This window comes from Sminthopsis crassicaudata, chromosome 2, assembly GCF_048593235.1.
Source record: "Sminthopsis crassicaudata isolate SCR6 chromosome 2, ASM4859323v1, whole genome shotgun sequence".
In the NCBI taxonomy this organism is placed as follows: domain Eukaryota; kingdom Metazoa; phylum Chordata; class Mammalia; order Dasyuromorphia; family Dasyuridae; genus Sminthopsis; species Sminthopsis crassicaudata.
Genome location: NC_133618.1, coordinates 548607861 through 548630886, shown reverse-complemented (window position 1 = coordinate 548630886; position 23026 = coordinate 548607861). Strand labels below are relative to the sequence as shown.

The window sequence follows — 23026 nt, the reverse complement described above, 5'->3', positions numbered from 1 at the left end:
TATTATCCATGACATTATTGTTAAAAGATTATGTTTGTAGAAGCCTGACCTGAAGTTTAAATACTGATTCCACTTTAAATGCTTATGCTTTTTACTTTTGTAGAATCTGAATTACAAGATCTCTCTGAAGTACTTGAACTACTTTCTGCTCCTGAGCTAAAAACCTTAGCAAAGATATTTCACTTGTCGAATCCCAATGGACAGAAACAGCAACTACTGGACACATTTTTCAAGCTGGCTAAACAGCGTTCTATCTTTAGTTTGGGCAAGACTCAGCCTGGCATTGGTGCAGTGATTTTGAAAAGGTACCATTGTATTTTAATGCATTAAAAACTTCCATTGCCTTTATGAGTTAAAGAAATAATGCTTTCATACACTGTATTCATTGTAGAAACCAGGTGCTTATTTTAACTGGTTTAAAAAAGCTGGAAAGAACTGTAAAATTTTTTTTTTCCCCGTAAGGTTACAAGTATGACCATTCCTAGCTTGACTATACAGGCAATAGAGGCCTGTTTTTAACACTGTAGATTTTTTCAAAGGAGAGGCAAAATCTTCTGTTTTCAAAAACAGAGGAAACATGATAGAGCATTCATCCAGGATCAACCTGCGTTTAAATGGGACCTCAAACACTTATTGTGTGACCCTACACAAGTCACTTAAACTTGATTGCCTCCAATTAAAAAAGAAAGGAAGCACCATGGCATAGTGGATAGAGAACCAGTATTTTTGTCAAAAAAATCTAGAGTTTCAGAACAGCCTCTAATACATTATGTGTGTGTGTCTCTAGTCGCTTATCTTCTCAGTGCCCCAGCAGTAGTTTTCATTCTCTCTTTATCAGTGAAAAGTTTCCACAGTTGTTCTCTGTAATGATCAATCACATCTGGTCAAATAAATAAGGAAGCATGCTAATTCCTGTCAAAGAAAAAAATAATAAAACAAATAGGACATTGAGTGAGTTATATCATGTAATTAACATATTTGAATCTTATTTTTTATTAAAGATTTTTATTTTCAAAATTATATATATATATAGAGAGATGTATATATTTTTGTATATAGATAATTTTTTATGTATAGATAATTTTCATTATTCACCCTTGCAAAATCTTGTGTTCCCAAATTTTTTTTTTCTCCCTCTCCACCCTCTTTCCTAGAGGGCAAGAAATCCAATAATATATTGAAATCTTATCTTGGCAGAAATTTTCATACTCCAATGAGATTTTAATATAAAAAATTCAGAACAATCTTCAGCAGCCCTTATAGTTTAATATGCTGTCTTTCCTGATCATATATGCCCAGGAAACCTTATTTTTCTTGCAGTAATATTTTTAATCATTATTTATGACATGTCAGGTATATTTTAACATTAGGAATACATGAATAGAAACATAAATTACTATCCAAATGAAAATAAAATGGATTTTTTTATTAAGACCTTCTGCCAAAGACATATATAGATTTAGATCTAAATCTAGATCTAAATCCATATATGTATATAGGATCATCCTTTTGAAAATGGTCTCAGTTCTGACAATTTTTATTTTGCCCTATTTTCATAGTAACCTATGCATGTGAAAATATGGACCTATTACTTCACTTAAGAACTTTACTCATTCCGTTTAGATTGTTAAAATTATTTTGACCTTTAGACATGGATTTTTCCCCACTAAATTTGTTTTACAACTCTGAAAAAATGTTCCACTAAATCCATTTGTGAATATTTTCTATTACTGTTTGATGACCTGAAGTTACAAAGAAGGCTTTAGAAATGTTTGTGATTTTCTAACATTATTTCCCATTGCAATTTTTTAACTTTACTCCTTATGTAACTTCCAACTTCTAGAATACCAAGAACTAGATTTTTTAATATGAGATTCTCAAAGGATCTCCCATTTTATCAATATGTATTCCTATCAATGATATGTTTTGTAGCTCATCTCTGCCAGCTCAGGTGAAATACTTTAAGTAGGCATTTTTAACAGAAATTGCGTTTTCCTTGAGATGAAGCATAGAGCTAGCAGTGCTATAAAATTGGAAAGAAACTAGTAGATCTGTGTATGCTACTGACCTTGGGTAAATCAGTTGAGTTGTCTGAGTCTCAGCTTCCTTGTCTGTAAACTAGTGATAGCATCTATCTCACAATGTACTTGTGAGAATTAAGTGAGATAATGTGTATCAAAGGCTTTTTAAGTTAAATATTGCAGAAGCTTTTGGAGGGAGAATCATAAGCATTTGAAAGAAGCGGGCTCTCCATCCACACCTCAACCAAAAAACCTCAACCAAGTGAATGAAGAATGTCTACTGTCCAGATTATGACCTACAGTTGGATGGATGAGTCAGAGCTTGTCTATCAGTATATGTATATATTTCATACACATACATGGACTACATGGAAGATGAGTATCACACAGAAGGTAGTGGAGAGAGTATGAGCAGGCAGTATCACCAGAGAAAAGGAACTTTGAAGAACAGGAAGAAAAGATGCCATCAGGGAGAGGTTTGATGCAAAGAAGGGCTGGTAATGTGGTAGGAGCAAAGGATGATTCCTGGGCAGACTGGGAGCACTACTCATGTCCTTTCAATGTCACAAGAAAGCAAGGCAGGCCACTAGTGTTTGGGACTTCTGTGATAAACTTAGGGAAGCACATGTATAGGAATTGGGCTGGACAGATAGCAGTCTGCATGGTTGAAAGGGACATTCAAAATCTTTGAGATAATAAATCCATTAGAATATTATTCAAAATAAGAAGATAAAATGATAGATTTTGCAAATATTGGCCCCATCAAATACCAAGAAAACCAAAAACTTTTCGGGCTAAAAAAATTATTGATGGCATGTGCTAATTGATAATAGAATGTGAAATAATTAAATTATTATAAAGTTCCTAAGTAGATATAGAATATTGGGCCTAGAGTTAGGAAAACTTATTTTCCTGAGTTCAAACTTGGCCATAGATACTTACTAGCTGTGTGACCTTGGGTAAGTAACTCAACCCTATTTGCCTTGGTTTCTTCATTTGTAAAATGAACTGGAGAAGGAAATGGCAAACCACTCCCCAGTATCTTTGCCAAGAAACCCCTGAATAGGGTCATGAAGAAGAACAACAACAAAATTCTTAGGTATCTTCTATATATGCAATACTTTCTTACATTATCCTATTTCATGCTCCCGAAAACCTTACTAGTAAATATAAATTCCGATAGCCTATGTTTGCATGACACTTTGTGGTTTTCAGAGTGTTTTTAACAATATATGAGATCTCATTTGATCCTTATAACTAACTCTGTGAAGTAGGTGTAGCTACTAGCATTATTTTTGCAAATTAGAAAGCTGAGGTCCAAAGAAGCTAAGTCATTTACCTAATGTAAATAACATAGCTAATAACTGATTAAAGTCAGATTTAGAACCCATATCTTTTAACTCCAAATTCCCTTTGCTTTTCACCACATTAGATTATAAAAGAAAGGAGGTCAGGACACTTGATTACTAGTCTTGGAAACAGGTTTATTTTTTTGGCAATGTTATTTTAGTAACCTTTAGTCTACCTTTAGTATAGTATATGTTATGCAATATATATTATACTCTCTCTCTCTCTTTCTTTATGTATACATACACACACATATGTATATGTATATATATATGTAAATTCTAGTATTAAATTTCTAGTAAATAGAAATACTAAATTTGCAATCATTTAAAAATTATTGTACAATTTTGTTTAGTTGAAACAGAAAATGTTTTTTATTCTGCTCCTGTAAAAATCAATATTTATACTTTATATATATATACATATTCATGCTTATACATGTGTATGTGCATGTGTATTTTTTCTTTAAAACAAGATATACCATCAGGGAACAATTAAAATGTCTAAGCATCTTGCTGGGTTGTAGCTGTTGGTTTGATCATATTGTTGTTTCATTTTACATATAAAGATGCTTTAAAAGGATCACATTTATTTATATATTATTCATACTCATACTTCCTCAGTTTAAGTTTTACAAAGTACTTTCCTGATAACAGTGCTAATTAAGATAAATAGTATTATGTCTATTTTACATGAAAATACATCCATTTACAGAAAACTGAGGCTCTTGGTGGTTAGACAACTTATCCATAAATAAAAGATCTGGAACTTGAATCCAGGTCTTCTGGTTCTTAAGATCAGTACTCATAGTATTTTCCCAATCTGCTTCCTTTTACACTATACTCATAGTATTTTCCCAATCTGCTTCCTTTTACACTATACTTTGTCATCGCTTTAAGAAAAAAAAAAAAAAATTGGTCATGGATTTTTTTTTTTTTTTTTTTTTTTTGGCACAGTAATCGTTTCTTAATACACGGTTACTTCCCCATAAACCCTCTATTGGCACTAAAAAAAAAAAAAAAAAAAAAACCCACCAAACTCAGTAATAGCATGTGACAACATTTGCAGTATTCCACATACAATATTCCTCTCTACTGAGAGTTATGTTATTATGGGCAGGTTTGTCCTTCCACCTGAGTTTGGCTTTCATTGCTATGGTATCAACCCATACAAACTTTTTATGTTTTTTCCAAATGCATTATATTTGTCAATGTTATTAGCATAATAGCATTCCATTTCGATCATATTCCATAATTTGCTGAGCTACATCCTATTTGATGGGCCCCTGCTTTGTTTCAAGTGTTTTATCCTCACATAAAGTTCTGTACTTCCTCAAGGGATCCCTGCAAATAGCTGTGCAATAGAGCTAGCTCCCAGAGGAGAAAACTCGACTGTATAGCTTGGCTTTCATTTGACTGCTGTATCATTTCCAAGCGAGCAAAATGATCCTTTTCTCTTTACCAAGGAGTAATAATAACAATCAAAATTTGCTTAAATATCTTTCATTTGTTTGAAAAAGTGATTAGGATCGGGAGTTGAGAATTGCTAATGTTGAACATGCAATTTATTTTACAATTAATAACAACTTTTGATATTTCAATATCCAGATTTTTTTGTACTACAGAATGAATATAAACTCTTTAGGTTTTTTAAGTTCTTTTGTGACAATATAATTTTGATCAATTTGCATTTGTTATCTTACATCTAATATATTTAAAGTAACAAAAATAAGCATATATCCTATATGTTCTTTCTAGGGCAAAGGATTTGGTAGGACAGTCTGTAAGAATTTCCAAAGGTCCTCGGGCCGTATTTTCCCGTATTTTGCTGCTATTTTCATTGACTGATTCAGTGGAAGAAGAAGATGCTCCTTGTGGCGGACAAAGCCAACTTTTCACAGTACTAATGGTCAACCTAGGCCGAATGACTTTTCCCAGTTATACAATAAATAGGAAAACACCAATCTTCCAAGATAAAGAAGATCTTATCAGGTAGGGTTATGTTAGGTGACTTTAATAGTTAATATGTTTTTGATTGCCAGTATTATTCAGAATAAAAACAATTGAATTTTTGTTTCATAAATGGAAATGACTTTTGAAAGTACACGAACTATATAGAAACTATGTAGACATCTATCTCTGCGTCTTATAATTTTTCTGGTGAGTAAATTATTTTATGAAAAAAAATGTATTAGCTCTTCTAGGTCACTAGAGTATTAGTAAATTAATGCTACAAAAATAAGCATTTTTGCCTCTAAGTAATACTGACTAGCGTGGACTACTATGCTTTTTCTAACTGAAAAGTTGATCTTGGAGAGAAATTAAGTATAAGACATGGGTTAAATCATTCGTTTTTATACAAATGTTTTCTTCACTTGGCTTTTCATTATGACTTTTTAAAAAAACATCAGATATGCTTCAGCTGCTCATATGTTGAATGATATTTCTACTACTATGGTTAATGGAAACTGGAAGGAAGCTAATGAGCTCTGCAAATGTGCAAAAGAGGATTGGAACAAGCTAAAAAATCATCCATCCCTAAGGTAATGGCTTATAGCTATGTTTGCAAATGCACATCCCAATGAGTATGCTCAGTTTATATAAGAATTTTTGGGTGAGGGAGGTGGGCATAAAGACCATGCAGATTAATTCTGTGGTCAAACCTACAATATAATGGGAAACATTATATTTCTTGCTTATTTAAAGTTGTGTGAAATAGAAATAATCCAAAAGCTTAAAATGAACTCTTATATAAAAAGGTATACTTTTCTGAGTGCCAACAATTCATGGGAACAATAATCTGTTTTTTACTTGTTGTCATTTAATTGGCTGCGAACCAGTCAGCTGGATTCGAAATGCAGAAGAAACAAAGAAATGGTGCAGAGGTTATGGGAAACATGCAAAGTTTATTCATCAAATGGAAATTCAAATGGGTGCAATTTTGCAGATGAAACTAGGGTGAGCAGCTGTTTAAAAATTCCATGTGGTCAGCATAAGATGTCTCACTTCATATTTTATGACAGCTACTGAATTTCTCCACTATATAAGTATTATAAAGAAATTCTATCTTGTTCATTCTTTTTACCATGCAACATTTATATAAAATTCTTCAATGAAATCCTTTTATTTTTAGAATATTTAGAGCATCAATCCCATTAGGAAATAGTTTTTATTTAAAAGAACTACTTATCCACATAAGAAAGGTTATTCTTTGGGAAAATAACCCTGGTTAACAGAGTTTGACTTGTGGTGAATAAATGGTGAGTGGCCAGTAGAATGACCCACGGATACTGGTTCTTTTGTTTCATGGTGTAGGGAGCTAGCTCCCATCGCTGATGCAGATCAGCAGCTGTTCTGCAGCTTAGAGTCAGGAGACTTATTTGAGACCTTGAGAGAAGTAACTTGCTTGGTGTCTCACAGCCACCATGCATGTGTCAGGGTGAGATTTGGATCTACTTCTGGCTCACTCTGAGGTCAGAGCTTTATTCATCAAACAGCTGCATCTTAAAGATGTGATAAGGATGTGAGGATATTTCTTTAAAAAACCTACACAGAGAATTTCATTTGTATTTTTATTTAGCATCTGGAAAAGCATATATGGCTGAGGTGAATAATGTTGTTGTTGTTGTTGTTTTTTTTTAAGTCACAGCTTATTTTTAAACTTTTGATAACTGTTTCTTTTTTTTTTTTGTCTGAAAATCCCATATAGATGTCTTTCTTTTAAATCTTATTCTGCTGCATGGCATCAAGGTGATCTTGGACTCATGGAACACAAGTTCTGTCTGATCCTGCCAATGTGGAAATGCTTTGAGTGTAGATTTGATAAAAAGCTATTTTCTAAGAATCTCACCCTCATCCCAAAGCAGTTTTTAAATACTACTGCTAAAAGGGTGCCACATCAAATGGCTTTTTTTTTTTTTTCTAGTAATAACCATCTAGTTAAGGGCAAGGAAATCAATATTTTTATAGCACCTCCTATATTAAGCCCAGCGCTCTAATTACTGTGCCACCCAGATACTTTTAAGCAATCATGGGAGTAGTGTCCATTCTGAAATTCCTGGTCTGTGCATGCATCATCAAACCTGTAAGTAACATTAAATTCTTGGTATGACAACTGTATTCTAGATACCATGAAGATTTACCTCTTTTCCTGCGATGTTTTACTGTTGGGTGGATTTATACAAGGATTTTCTCGAGAGCAGTTGAAATACTACAAAGATTGCACATGTATGAGGTATATTTTGAATACTTTTCTGCTCTCTTAGGTTATATAAATGCTAAGATTATGGAAAAAATCAGATTTATACATATGATTTAATTTTATTTTGCTATCAAGTAGACTAGTTCTGATTTTTTTCGTATATTTTTGTAGTCAGTAATATACTTTATATAATATATGTACTTCACAGGATTTTTTCGGGGGAAATGAGGTGGAGGGAAAAGAAGAGAGATCTTAAAATTATTAAGCATTATTGGGATCCTTATTCTGTTTTTCCTTGTGATGAATGAATGAATGAAAAGTTTGAAAGACATAATGTCTGGGAAATTAATAACAAATTTAATTAATTAAGGTTAATAGATTAATTAATAAAATAATTGTCATTTGTCTTTCATAAATCACAAACGAACATTGGGAACATTAAAAATGTGTTATACGTGAGAGTGGAAATCAACCCGGATTGGTTAATGTCTACCCCTCATTCCATGTTAATGATTATTTCTCTCAGCTTTCTCTGATGAATGGTTCTAACAGGATGTACATGATAAAAGAGAGAAAAAGGAAAGTTAAAATACAAACTTGATATGAGAATAAACTTGCATCTCAACCATTTTTCACCATGTATCACGAATTATTCAGAAAGGAAATAAATGGAAATTTTCTGGATGCAGAAAAACAAGAAATTGACTTTATGCTTGTATCAAAAATAATTTGTGAGAACTGTTAAGGTTTACTTCTATTTTTTGGCATTTCTTTATTGAAAAAGGTCATTATAAAAAGATGACTATATGTTAGTAAAGAATGACTATAATAAAGTCACACGTGGGCCAGTTTGCTCAATTGATCAGTGTGGTAGTTTGAAAGCACTATTTTCCCAGGGGCCAGTCTGCATGACCTGGAAAAAAGTTGTGAAAAGTTAATGTGTATAAACTACAATCCTGAAACCTGACTGATTTTCTCAGCACTTGATTACAAAGATGTTTGATGAAAACTCATCATACATGAAAGATAACTCAGAATGTATGTAAAGTGAATAATGTATTAGCAGCTTCATCTTTGGGTGGAAATGTGGCTCCATTTTGCAATGTTAACTGATTTATAGATTTAATTCATCTTGAATCAATTTTCATTTGTCTAAATGAAAGCTTTTTTTTCCTATAGGAAGCAGTTGAGGAACTTGAAAATCTTTTATCACAGAAAATATATTGTCTTGAGAGCAGAGGTCGATGGTGGGACAGATTAGCACTTAATTTACATCAACATTTGAAACGCATTGAACAGGTATCATTATTAAATAATATTAAATTTTTTAAAAAATATATGGTCTATTGTGCTAAAATTTTAAAAGCCATTTAAATCTTCTAAGTACTTGAGTATTACTCTTGAAAAAACATTTATTTCTTTGTTGTTTCTGTTTGTCCAATCTCCTCCTATCCCCCAAGAAAATTTCATAAGGATTCTAAAGAAAATTTTCAAATACAAAATTGCGGTGTCCATTATATGCCCTCCAATAGAGCATATATCAAAACTTTTGATATTTTTCATTATATCTCCAGTTCTAGCACATAATAGCTACTTAAGAAATGCTTATTGAATTGAATAGCAGATATTCTTATGAAAATTGTAGACATCCCAATCAACTTAAATGTGGAATAATTTGTTTTGTGAGGGTAATTATGTTAAGAAATAAACTTTCAATATTACTTAATACATACAAGCAACTACTTGAATAATTTTATTGAAGTATCAAAATAATAGATTAAACTCAGTCCTTATTTATTGATCAATTATATGCAAAAAACTCCACTATGGTAGGTAAATAGAGATAATATAAGACCTTATATGCTTTCAAGAAGGTTGCAACTTGGGGCAGCTAGGTGGATAGAGCACCAGCCCTGAATTTAGAAGGACCTGAGTTCAAATGTGGTCTCAGACACTTAACACTTCCTAGCTGTGTGACCCTGGGCAAGTCACTTAATCCCAGCCTCAGGGAAAAAAAAAAAAAAGAAGCTTGCAACTTAACAGAAGAAATAAGGCATGGATATGCAGAAATAACAGTTCTAGACAAAGATGCTGAAGTAGTTTACCATTTCCTTTATTCATTTTACATATGAGGAAACTGAAGTAAACTGAATTAAGTGACTTATCCAGGATCACTCAGCTAGTGTTTAAGGCTGGATTTGAGCTAAATCTTCCTAACTCCAGTCCTGGCATTGTATTAAGTGTGCTACCTTGTTGCCTACAACAACAACAAAGAGGAATTTGGTAATTATTAGAATTATACGTAAGAGTTAAGAGTGAGGCTCTATAGGGTTCTAGGGACAGACTTTTGTTGGAAGAGAACTTGAGAATTTGTCTAGTCCAACTCTCTCATCTTGCAGAGAAGGATCCAGAAGTCCCAAGAGGCAGAGTGAGAATTCGAACCCAGGTCCTCTAAGCCTAACTCTAGGTCTCTCTCCATTGCAGCACTTCTCTCTGGATGATTAAAGAAGGCTTTTTGAGAGAAGCCATTTTGAGCTGGGGCTTGAGAGTGGGTGGGATTTCATCAGACTAAAAACATAGGTAGGGGGCCAGTTTGGACAACAAGCTGAAACCTAAGATGGCAGGTGGTAAAATATGGGTTGAGGCCAGAATGTGGCACTGAATACTGTTTTTGGTCAGCATTATGATGTAAACTCTTGAAGAGCAAGGATCATTATTTGTTTTAGTCAGAACCTTGATGATCAGAATTATAGTTGGGAAAACAATCTCCTAATGGTATATATGATAAATTGGAAGAGGAAGGGACTTAAAGATGGAAAAAGTGATTAGAAAGCTATTGTTGAGAAAAGCCTGAACTGAAGTGGTAGAAGTGGGATGGATAAGAAAGACACCTTGGAGATATAGGGAGCAAGGAAGATGGAAGGAGCTAGAGACGAAAACCAAACTTTGCTCCTGAGTGTCTGGAAGAATGAACAGAAACAGCAATGAGTCCCAAGTGGGTTTGGAGAGTCAGGAGTGGGGAAGGCATTGTGTTTGGATGTATTGTATCTATGAGAGATTGAAGGGAGAAGAGAGAAGGGGAAGAGCAGAAGTGAACAAACACATAAACATTTTCTATGTGTCAGGCACCAGCTTCTCACAGCAACCCATGTGAGATAGGTGCTATTGTTATCCCCATTTTACAGTTGAGGAAACTGAAGCAGACAAGATTAAGTGACTTGCCCAGCTCACACAACGAGGTAGTTTCTGAGGTTGGCTTTCTTATACCAGGATCAGGGTTTTATGCACTGCTTTGAGTAGATAATTACAAAATGTGGTACTGCATCTTGTGCCCATTTTCTTACTATGTTTTTCCATGAATAAGGAAAAAAAAAGTTTTGAAATCCTCTATGGTACTTTGTCTATAATTTATCGAATGATTAACCTCATACCTTTGGATTGGTTCACCTGTTGCTACCCAATACTATGATTAATAGAGTGGAAGAGCTTTGAAGTAGAAAGTGGTTTTGTTGGCTGACATTATCCAAGAGCAAAGTGGGGAAGCAAAAAACTATTAAGCACAGCTGAATTGGAACAGTAGGTCTTTGTATGTCCAGTTGTTGGTTTCACCCCCATCTTCATTCCAATCTTGCATTGCTATTGAATACTTGAGTTTGATCCTTTTTGGGCTTTTGTTTTTCCAATTGGCACATTATGATGACTTCAGGGTGGAAAGAACTAACTATGGAATGTGGAAATATTGCATGTTTCTTTAAGATGCAAATCTAAAAGACTGCTCCAAGTGTTTCAAGTGAATAAAAGTCCTTTTCCTCTTTAAAAGCATATAGATAGGATGTTTTGCTTTTTATCTCCTTTATTACTTTCATGCTTTTTTTTTTTTTTAAACTAGGATGAACAGCAAAAATGTTCCAGATGCTTCAAAAGTCTTTTGGCTTTGTGGTCTTCCTTTCATATACTTGTAAGCTTAGAATGAATATCTAGATTTACATCAGATAATTCCCCTGGTTACTTCTCTGAAAATGATTTTGCATACTTTCAGATATTTAAGTTTTTTCTCAGCTTTCTTTTTTGTTGCTAAAGAATCCTAATTCCTTATGTCTTTCCTCATAGGACTTAGTTGACAATCCTTGAATATTCATATTCTATCCTTTCCAAACTTCTGTAGTAAAGGAATGAATAACTAGGTAGCATGGATTACAAAGGCAAGGAAGGAGGATTCCTTTGCTAGTGCTATGGGGTTGTGTTTATCCCATGCTTTTAAAAATAATTATTCTGTATTACTGCCTCTGCTTTAAGGGTCTCTTGGTAAATACACATTTAGACAATCTTTTATTATTTTGCATTTACTATTTAGGTTTTACTGCTCTAAATTTGACTCTAGAAGTGGCTATGTATTTTTTTTTAATTCTTCTGATTGAAAAGGTTTTTAGAAAAAACCTGGTTAAAATCCAGTTTCTAGTCCTGGTTTTCATACTACCTATTTATGTAACCATAGGCAAATTAATCACTTTTGGGCTTCAGTTTTCTCATTTATAAAATGAAGGGATAGTAGAGAGCTGTGATTTAGTGCTTATTTAGCCCTGTGATTTCAATGATTCAAAAATTCTTTGCAAAGATTTAGTAGCCATTATTGTGCTCTTTCACTGGGTAACATAGGCAACCAGTTAGCATCACAGTTAATAGGTTGTGCTTCATCATACATTTACCATGTAAGATTTAAGAGGAGTTTAAGAACTGCATAAAGCAAAATTCAATACAACAATCCTAATTTTTAAAGTGTTTCTTTTGTTAATTTTCTAGGTTGAACATTTCATAGCCTCCTATTAAACTAATTAAAAGACCGTCATATTTGAGACTCTCAAATGTGATGCTGTTGTATCTTATAGGCTATTCAATGTATCACAGAAGGATTGTTGGATCCACATGTAAGAATGGGACATCGTTTTTCTCTTTACCAACGAGCAATGAGACTAAAAGATTCTCCAAGTTGTAAAAAATTCATCCATCTCTTTCATAAAATGCCAATTATGATTATTAAAGATGTTAACCATGTGAGTAAATTTCATTTATTTCCCACAGTCAAGATTAACTGATTGAACTTTTTTTTATAAAGCCATCAACTTAAGAATAATCTTTTTTTTTTTTTTGGTATCTTTCAGTATTAGAGTTTTTCTGTTCACATTTTGAATATATTCTATTCTTTTTTCTTGCCTATCTGTATGAGCAGGTGCTCAGATTTACTCCAGACAAAGTCTGGTATTTTTCTTTCTTCTATTCAAGTGAATAAAAGTTCTTAACCTTGTGGTTTCTTTATGCTATCTAATGAAAGAAGTTTCCGGCAGTATTTTGCTAGTTTTTTAAAATTCTGAATTCCAAAGCAGTCAATTCCAGCAGTCAAATGTGGGTGGATGGGAAGTGGGAAAACAATAGTATAAACTCTACAGTTCTCATTGTTACAAATACATGTTTATGTTACCTATCAGATATGTATCTAGTCTACCAATGACCAATTATGAATTAAGAGAACATTTTGTTACTCCATGAAAACAGTTGTGTTAAGGTAGGCTGATTTGTTTTGATTTTCTGTTCTAATATTGTTTAGGTGACCATAAAAGGAAAAATGTGTCCCCATAGTGGAATGGGAAAGTCTGTGTTTCTTATGCAGGAAACTGAGACAGAAGGAGATGAATTTACTCCAACCACAGTCATGTGTTCAGTTGAGGAGCTAGCTCTAGCCTATTACAGGCAAAATGGTTTTGACCAAGGTAATATAACCAATTTTAAAAAACAAGTTTTTAAAATGTCTTCTGTTTTTACATCATCTATATATCCTTTTGTATTAAATCAGTATATTACAAAGTCAGACTTTCAATGTCTTCCACTCTGCAGAGCAGTAAGGGATAGCATCTTCTCATATTTCCTCTTTGGTGTTGGGCCTGTTCTTTATAATTCTACATTTATATTTCTATTATATAAATTTCCATTTATATTGTTGTAGTCATTGTATAGATTGTCATCTAGTTCTGTTTACTTCACTTTGCATGTCTTTCTGTACTTTCTGTAGTTATCATATGTCTTTAAAAAAATTTCTTTTTATCTAGTATCTTATTTTTCCCCATTTACATGTAAAACAATTTTTAAGATTTGTTTTTAAAACTTTGAGTTCCAGATTCTCTTCCTTCCTGCCTCTCTACTCCCCCCTTATTGAGAAGACATATGTGAAATTATGCAAAACATTTCCATAAAAGTCATGTTGTGAAAGACCCCCCTCCCCCCAAAAAAAACCCTCAAGAAAAATAAAGTTTAATAAAAGTAGGCTTCAGTTTGTATTCAGACACGATCAGTTCTTTCTTTGGGTATGGATAGCATTTTTTCTCATAAGTCTTAAAGAGTTGTTTTGTATCATTGTATTGCTGAGAATAGAAAAGCCATTCATAGCTGACCATCTTACACTATTGCTGTTACTTTGTACATTTTACTTTGCATGAACTCATGGAAGTCTTTCTGAGAGCATCCTGCTCATCATTTCCTATAGCATAATAGTTTTCCCCTATAATCAGATATCACAATTTATTCATCTATTTCCCAGTTGATATACATCCCCTCAATTTCTAATTCTCTGTCCTGAGGAAAGAGCTGCTATTTGCCAATCTATTACCTCAAAGTTGTTTTAATTTGCATTTCTCCAATCAACAGTGAGTTAGAGTATTTTTTTCAGATGATTATAAATAGCTCAATTACTTCATCTAAAAAGTTCATATCTTTTGATCATTTATAGTTGGGGAATGGTTTTTTCTTTTTATAAATTTCATTCAGTTCCCTACATGATTGAGAAATGAGACCTTGAGAAACTTGCTTCAAAATTTTTTTCACAATTTGTTAAGTATTATAATAACTACTTTTCTGAGTTTATTCTATTTTCTTTTTCCTTTTACCTTGTCCCTCCTCAAAAGTGTTTCCCTTTTGACTTATGTGGTTATCATTTCTTATTGCATAGTAATATTCCATTCCATCCATGTACTACTTTTTGTTTAACCATTTCCCAGTCAATGAACATCTTTTCCCTTTTGTTCTGTTTTTTCTTTCACATCATGACTAAGTTGAAAATATGTTTAACATCATTGCAAATGTACAACATTTGCTTACCATCTTGGGGGAAGTAGATGGGAGGGAAGAAAGGAAAAAAAATTGCTGCTCAGAATCTTACAAAAAATGAATGTTGAAAACTCTTGTTACATGTAACTGGAAAAAATAAAATACTATTTACAAAAAAAAAAAGTGTTGCTATAAGGGTTATGGTATGTGGAAACTTTCTTCTTGTGAATGACCTTTGAGAATATGCCTAGCTATGGACTTTTTGTATTAAAAGAATATAGACATTTAGTCACTTTATTTGAATAATTCCAAAATGATTAGATTAGATTCACAGATTCACTAACAATGTATTAATGTGACTTTCTACAATTCTTCTAAATATTAACTGTGTCTTTTGTTTTTTTTATCTTCAAAATTATTTTGATTTACATTTCTCTTATTGTTAATAATTTGGAACATTCTTCCATTTGATTGATAATTTACAATTCCTATTTTGAAAACTGTTTGTATTGCCTGACTACTTAGCTATTTGTGAAATATCTTTTGGTCAAAGAAACTAACCATCAGTCTTAAGCAGTCATTCATTACAGTAGTGACGAGGGCCTGCAGGATGGTGGCCTTTCACATAGTGATGTGAAAGTAGAGAAGACAAAGGTAGAAACAACAGATCTTGACTACTAATTGGATAGGGAAGGTAGAGTGGAGAGTCAGGGTTGCGCTTGAATTGTGAGCCTGGGTGATAGGAAAAATAGTCTTGATAATAATAGGGAAGTCTGAAAGAGGACAGGGGTGGGGGGAAGAGATAAGGAAGATAATGAATTTAATTCTAGATATGTTGAGTTTAAGATATTTCCTGGACATCCAGTTTGTTTTCTTTCTATACTTAATTCTTCCCTGTTTAAGAATTAGTACTATAATGTCTTATAAAAGGAATTTGGTAGAGTATTTTTTCTCAATTTTTGGTAATAATTAATATAGTAGAGGTATTAATTGTACTTTAAAAGTTTGTTAGGATTCCCTTGTGAATCCTTACAGACAAGGTTTTGTTGTTGTTGTTTGTTTTTTGTTCTTTTTTCTTTTGGTAGTTCCTTTGTAGACAGTTCTTCAGTAAAAGATGATTGATTATCTGAGATCTCTATTTGGCATTCTTTTAGAGTATTTTATATTTTTGAAGGCATTCTTCTATTTCTTTTGTATTACTTTCTAAGAAGGCCTTTCCCACCCCCCAACTCCCAAATACATTAGAGAAAAAAAAGAAAAAGAAAAGAAAATCATGCCCTTTTCTTCAGAAGTCCCTTATAATGTTCCTTGAGTATCTTGGCTTCTTACCACAGGGGCTAAGAAACTGTTAAATGGAAGTCAGCTCCACTCCCTTTAGATGGTCTCTTTGTATCTAATCTGATTCTGTGATCTGTTGATTTCCCCTTTGCAATAGTTCTTTCTCTCTTCTGAGACTGTCACCACTCTAGCATGGGTCCTCATGGTCTTTTCTGTTCTCTTGCAATTGCCAGCTTAGTGGATCTTCATAAATATTGCTCAATAGATAAGGAAGAGATATAAACAAATAGTTCTCCGACTGTTTGGCACTGGCCTCCTTGCAGTTAAATGGATAAGATACTCCATCTCTTGCCTAGACTTCCTCTGGCTATCTTTCATTCCATGCCTGGAAGGCCCTTCTTCCTTATCTACATCTACTGGCTTCCCGGGCTTCCACAGAAGGCCCAACTAAAATCTCTTCTTCTACTGGGACCCTTTCCCAGCCCCTCATAATTCTAATGACTTCTCTCAGTTATTTTCTATTTATCCTACATATGGCTTGTATGTATGTGTTTACTTGTTGTCTCCCATATCAGACATTGAGCTTCTTTGGAGAGGAATTGTGTTTTGCCTTTTTTTTTTGTATCTCCAGAGCTTAACAAAGCACTAGGCATATAAATGTTACTGACTGACTATGAAGCCAGTTGCTTAGTAATAAATTTGCAATTAACACATCCTTGCCTTTAATCTTCTGAAAAAAATAGTAAATTTTCTTGATTATTATCCAGCTTGATGGGAGTCCAGCCTCTGGCCATTTCTGTATCATCTTTTGTTTTCTCTCTAATTTCTACTGACCAGGGATCAGATTCCACATCTTGCCTCTTTGCTTTGCCTTTATATCCCCTATTCACAATTTCGAGATTTTATATACCAACACTTCTTCCACATATTTCCACTAGGTCTTTGAAATATCTAAAATGACATAGTTCATACTATCTGAAAAAAAAAAAGATTTTTAATTATTTTAGGAATATCACTTTGCCACTCTAAACTAGGCTCCCTTACATAAGCAAATGGCAATACTAATATATAACTTATTTTTGTACTATGTTATAGTCCTCAAAATATTTTTTATTAGTAATTTGAAAACTAAGCATTTTGTAAATATATTTGTTTGGAGTTTGTTGCCATTAATTTAAAGGAAGAATTTTAACTTTGTCAGATTTCCATTTTAATACTAGAAAACAGAATATCTATATGATTTTTGTCTTAGGTATTCATGGAGAGGGGTCCACATTTATTACACTTTATAGCCTTCTACTGTGGGACATAATTTTCATGGATGGAATACCAGATGTTTTTAGAAATTCCTATCAGGTATTTGTATATATATTTAAATAATTCTTTATGCATTTTTCTAATAATTCATATTTTTGCAATATAGTTTTACATGTAATCGAAGATTGAAAACATTTATTTAAAAAATTTTTATATCCTAAAATTATCTTCTTGTACTATATACCATTACTATATACTATAAAGCCCAGCTTCTTAAATGGTGAATCATGATTCCATATGGAGTCTTGTAATAGAATGTGGGGATCATGAAATTAGGATTTATTATCAGCAAATCTTTGATTTGTTTACCTGTTTTATATATTTACATATCTGGAGTTACATAAAAATTTCTCAGGTGAAAAGGGATCACAAGTGGAAATAATTTAAGAAACCCTCTACTATAGCATACTATTTTATACTATTTACTTATTATACTAATATTTTAAATAATTATGTTGAATTCCAAATTAATAGTAAATTAATCTTGAATCTTGTGAATTTAGAATGTGATATATGTGTATATGAAGTTTATTTAGCCTAAATACTTTGGAGGTTCTATCAGTTATAAAAAATTATCATCACAAAATGCTTTAATTCTACTATTGATTATGAACTGTTTTCCCCCCTTCCCTCCCAAGGCAGTTGGGATTAAGTGACTTGCCCAGGGTCACACAGCTAGTAAATGTTAAGTGTCTGAAGTCAGATTTGAACTCAGGTCCTCCTAATTTCAGGACTGGTGCTCTACCCACTGCACCACCTAGCTACCCCAATGCATCACCTTTTAAGAAAAAAATTTAGATGAGAATGACACTTTATTTACATTGACTTTTAAAAACTTGACAGCTTTTGAAAATTTCTCTAATTCCATTTTGGATGCCATATTACAGAGCATATTTACTTACATTTCTTCTCAGGCATTCCCATTGGATTTGTACACAGACAATTTTTATGAAAACAGACGTGATGCCATAGAGTCTAAGCTCCAGATGATTCGTGAGGCTTCTCCTGAGACTCTGAAAGTATGGATTGCGAATGTATGGAATGCTCAGGAGGGGAAAGTAGCATCAGGAGTCAACTGGGACAGGTTCTCTTCTCTTCAGCAAGCACAGGTAAAGGTGAAGTGTCTGATATCTTACCTTATGTTGGCCAGAAAATAATCTCTCCCAAATAAGTTGGGGGCAGCTTCTGCTGAGTATCTTCTAACAAGGGCTAGACAAGTCTCTCTATCCCTGAATCAACCAGTTTCTCACTGTACTTCTCTAGCCCCATATCTGCAACCATAAAATCTTATCTGCCTCCTATATGTCTCTATTATTGCTACCTGTACAGCGTCAGAACTGTTATCATTTCTATTTCTATCTCTAGGTTCATCGTTCCCTTAAAACATAAACCAACATTATATTTCTATTCAGAGCAGATAAAGGTATGACAGATAAGTGACTAAACAAAAATTTTATTTAAAATAACAAGCCAGTAAAATATATTGTTTTAGTTTAATTGATTTTAGTATAATTGACATACAGTCCAGGAAAAAAAAAGTGATTTACTAAGAGCACAGGGTATGTCCAGATTAAGTTGGACTCATTGTCCATCCATCTTGACATTCTTTTATTAGCCAAAGTATCAAGGAAAGTGCTTTTGGAAAGCATGATTAACATCAATTCTTAAAGTTATGCATCTCAGGTTCTCTTAGTAATTTATGCTTTTGTCACTTATAAATTTGTAAATTTGTTCAGATACTTTGGGGAATCAGTTTTGTTTCATTTCCATTAGTCCCTTCTAAAGTACTGAATTCTTAAGTGTTATTACATGTTTTTTTGAAATCATATACAGGTGGGAAATTATGATTCTATGCAAGTGGAACTTTATACTAACACCTTTAATTTATTAATTAATTTACTTTTTTGTCTAATATACATAATATAACTGAAAAATCATGATTTAGATGCATATAAGTAGCATTTGTATTTTTCTAAATAAATTTCAAAATTATCAAATTAGATCATTTATAATTTTATTAATGCTGTATAAAAACAAAAACAATTTGTATACTATAAAGTTTAAGATAACTATTCATCGAATTAGAAATAACAATTTGCATGAAATAGTGTCTGTGACAGGTTATGATCTTAAGATTAGCATATAAACAGTTTGAAACCTGTGTGATAATAGCAGGACTTTCTTTTGCTCATATTGGGGCATCTCTGGGCACAGATTTAATTGTCATCTTTAAGTTGAAGATTCATATATATGTATATATCCAACTTTTCCTGAGCTCCAGTTTTGCATCATGAACTAACAACTGTACCTTTCACACTGGCTGTTATATTCAGTCTCAAATATATCCAAAAGAAAATTAACCTATCTTCTCCTGTCTCCCACCAAAAAAACCCCACACATCCCTTTTCCAAACTTCCTTTTTTCAGTTCGAGGGAACTATCCTTTTTCCCATTCCCCAGGTTCATTAACCTCGGCATAGTCCTTGACCCTTCCTTCTCTCTCACCCTACAAGCCAATTTGTTGTCTTTTCAACATCTACAGCATCTTTTCCATCCAGTGCAGCCTCTCCCTTCCGATTTTGGATGAGTCAACTGGACTGTTGATAATGGCTTCATATTTGGATTCCTTGTCTTCATTCTCTCCCCATTCTGATTTCCCATCCTCCACATAGTTGCCAAAGTGGTTTTCCTCAAGTGCTAATCTGACCCTGTCTCTCCCCTATTCAGTAAATTCTAGAGGCTCTCTTTTGCCTCTAGCTTAAAATAGAAATTCCTTAATTCCCCCACAACCTGCCTTCCCAGCTTAATTATGCATAGTTCTTCTACCTTCACTCTGTGGTCCAGTGTAACTAGCCTCTTTTCTGTTCACACAGAATCACAGAAATCACACAGGCTTTTGGCAGCCTACATCCAATCTTCTAAATTGGCTGGCCCATGCCAGCCATGAGAACTTCCTTCTCATCTCCATCTGACAGAATATCTTTCTTTAAAACTCAGCTCAAGCACTAACTTCTAAATGAAGTCTTCTTGATTCTTCCTCTCCTTACTATTAGTGCCCTCCCTTCTTAAACTATTAATTATTTTGTATTTATTCAGTACATATATGCATCCATCCATACATACTCATATACACAAAAATATAGATACATACTTGTTTTTGCTTTTGCCTACTCTCCTCCTCTCACCACTCCTACCTCAAAGTAGAATGGAGGTTTTTTTGGGACCTGGGATCATTTCCTTTCTTTGCCTTTGTATCTACAGTGCCCAACACAAAGTAGTTGTATATCTGTTGATTGAATAATAAATTGATATTTTTAGCAAAGCCAAAACTAGGGCAAGATGACTGGAACTTTGTCCCAAAGTGCCAAAATTTAAAAGACTTTAAGGTCCTCAGGCCCATTGTCTCTATACCTTATAGTCTATACCCATGTCTCTATACCCTGTAGTCTATACCCATTGCCATGGCCCCTAGAACTGTCTTGTGACTATTCTTGTTCCCTCACTTGCATCTATCCATATTATTAGCTTCTTCTATACCTTGAGCTGATACCTGCCATCATTTTCATATTCTGGGTCTCACTGGTCTACTGCTAGATTTTCATGTAACATTAAGATTATCTTCCATCACTTTGCCTACTCCTACTATTAGGTCCCTTATCTATCATCTGGAGGGTGATGTAAGTCACAATTATAGTATAGAAGTGCAGGTTAGATTTTGGGGGGCATGGACTACCTTTTCCTCATCAAGAAGCAACTAAAAGCCACCTGTGTGCAAAAAAGTAAAGGCCAATTCTTGCTAAAAGTGGGATTCAAATACCTCTATTCCAGTACCACACTTGTTTCAAAAGCCAGAATTCCTAGCTGTGTTTCTGGTGTTTAGAATGCTCACTGGATAGTTTAGGAATGATTGCTGTATTTTCTGACTATAAACCCCAGGTTCATATGAAAAACTTTAGAGCAGCACATAATTGGTTCCACATTTCAGTATATTTTTCCCACTCTGAATCCATGATTTCATTGATATAGAGAGCTCTTGGTGAAACAATTCCCTTAACCAATGAAAGTCTTTCTGTTATCATCTTAGAAAGTTGCCTGAGCTACTGAGAGGTACATTGACTTGCACAGGGTTATACTGCCAGTATGTATCAGAGGTGAGACTTGAACTCAAAACTTCCTTATTTTGAGTTAGTTTTCTATCCAATGTCTTGGTGCTTTCCTTTGCATTGTGTGCTTATTCCTTTAAAAGAATTATTTTCTTTAAAATATCTCATTTTGGGGATATGAGTTGGATTAATACTTTTCATTTGTCCTAAGACTACAGGTACTTGCTGCTTTTTAAAATGACAAGAAAAATGGATTAAAGAAGTTCATATTTTGTCTTAAAGGACCTGGTATCCTGTTTTGGAGGACCTTTCTTAAGTGGTGTTTGTAGACTACTGGCAATAGACCTTCGGCATCACAGAGGGGGTCTCCCAGATCTGGTTGTATGGAATACCTCCAATAACCACTTTAAGGTAAACTTTGATAGAACTTGAAAGTTGTATTTCATTTCTTTAAGATTTCATCACACTGATATCTCATATTTTATTAAGCCATTCATTCCCTAATTAATAAATGTCCACTTTGTTTCCATTTCCTTGTTTTGTTATAACAAAAGTATTTTTTTTTTAAATTTTTAAATTTTTAATTTTATTTTATAATTATAACATTTTTTGACAGTACATATGCATGGGTAATTTTTTACATTATTATCCCTTGCACTTACTTCTATTCAGATTTTTTTCCCTTCTTCCCCAACCCCCTCCCCCAGATGGCAAGCAGTCTTATATATGTTAAATATATTACAGTATAATTTAGATAAAATATATGTGTGTAGAACCGAATTTTTTGTTGCACAGGAAGAATTGGATTCAGAAGGTAAAAATAACAGTTTACACTCATTTCCCAGTGTTCCTTTTCTGGATGTAGCTGATTCTGTCCATCATTAATCAATTGGAATTGGATTAGTTCTTCTCTATGTTGAAGAAATCCACTTCCATCAGCATATATCCTCGTACAGTATCATTGTTGAAGTGTATAATGATCTTCTGGTTCTGCTCGTTTCACTCAGCAATATAACAAAAGTATTTTGACAAATATTTTTATGCATATGGATCAGAATTTTCTTCTTTTTTTGATTTCTTTAGGACATATTAATTGGGATCATTTAGTATTCTTATCCTAAGATATGTACCTTGAATTTCTTTAACAATTATTGATGCAAACCTGTTAATTTATGTTTGGAAATAAATTGCTACTATGAAGTTTCTGCCCTTCCTCCTCCTAAGAAAATTATTTCCTTGTGAAGTATTTTCTTGGTCATCTTAACTTTTGCAAATTTACATTGGAAGAATGCCTTTTGAATGGTTATTTAAAACAAAATAGATACTTGCAATGTGTGAAACAAACAAAAAACCTGGCTTGATAAATCCAATGTAAAATTTGACAGCTATTCACTTAGAGCATTAATCACATTTTAACTTTTTTTTTCTTCTAGTTGGTAGAAGTTAAAGGGCCCAATGATCGTCTTTCTCACAAGCAAATGATTTGGTTGGATGAACTGCAGAAATTGGGAGCCCAAGTAGAAGTCTGTCATGTGGTTGCAGTTGGAGCTAAGAGCAAATGCCTCAGCTAGATTATATACTTTGGGTGATATTTTGTCTCTTGCTGCTGGGTTTTTTTTCTTTTTTTTTTCTTTCCAAAAGAATAAAATGTTATTGCTACATTTTA

General features: G+C 33.3%; 1 protein-coding gene across 2 annotated transcripts in view; it reads left to right on the top strand.

The window, feature by feature from the left end:
* The window catches only part of FAN1 (FANCD2 and FANCI associated nuclease 1), a 30910-nt gene extending 7884 nt beyond the window's left edge, over positions 1–23026 (top strand). The window contains exons 4-14 of one of the 2 annotated variants that reach the window (XM_074294967.1): positions 104–305; positions 5126–5359; positions 5779–5910; positions 7493–7601; positions 8748–8867; positions 12455–12619; positions 13171–13333; positions 17194–17297; positions 18173–18367; positions 21643–21771; positions 22794–23026. In XM_074294967.1, coding sequence (XP_074151068.1) covers positions 104–305; positions 5126–5359; positions 5779–5910; positions 7493–7601; positions 8748–8867; positions 12455–12619; positions 13171–13333; positions 17194–17297; positions 18173–18367; positions 21643–21771; positions 22794–22931 — 1691 coding nt within the window. In that variant the 3' untranslated portion in view covers positions 22932–23026. Of the gene's footprint in view, positions 1–103; positions 306–5125; positions 5360–5778; positions 5911–7492; positions 7602–8747; positions 8868–12454; positions 12620–13170; positions 13334–17193; positions 17298–18172; positions 18368–21571; positions 21772–22793 lie in introns of those variants that run through there. The other variant, XM_074294968.1, reaches the window with a different exon arrangement.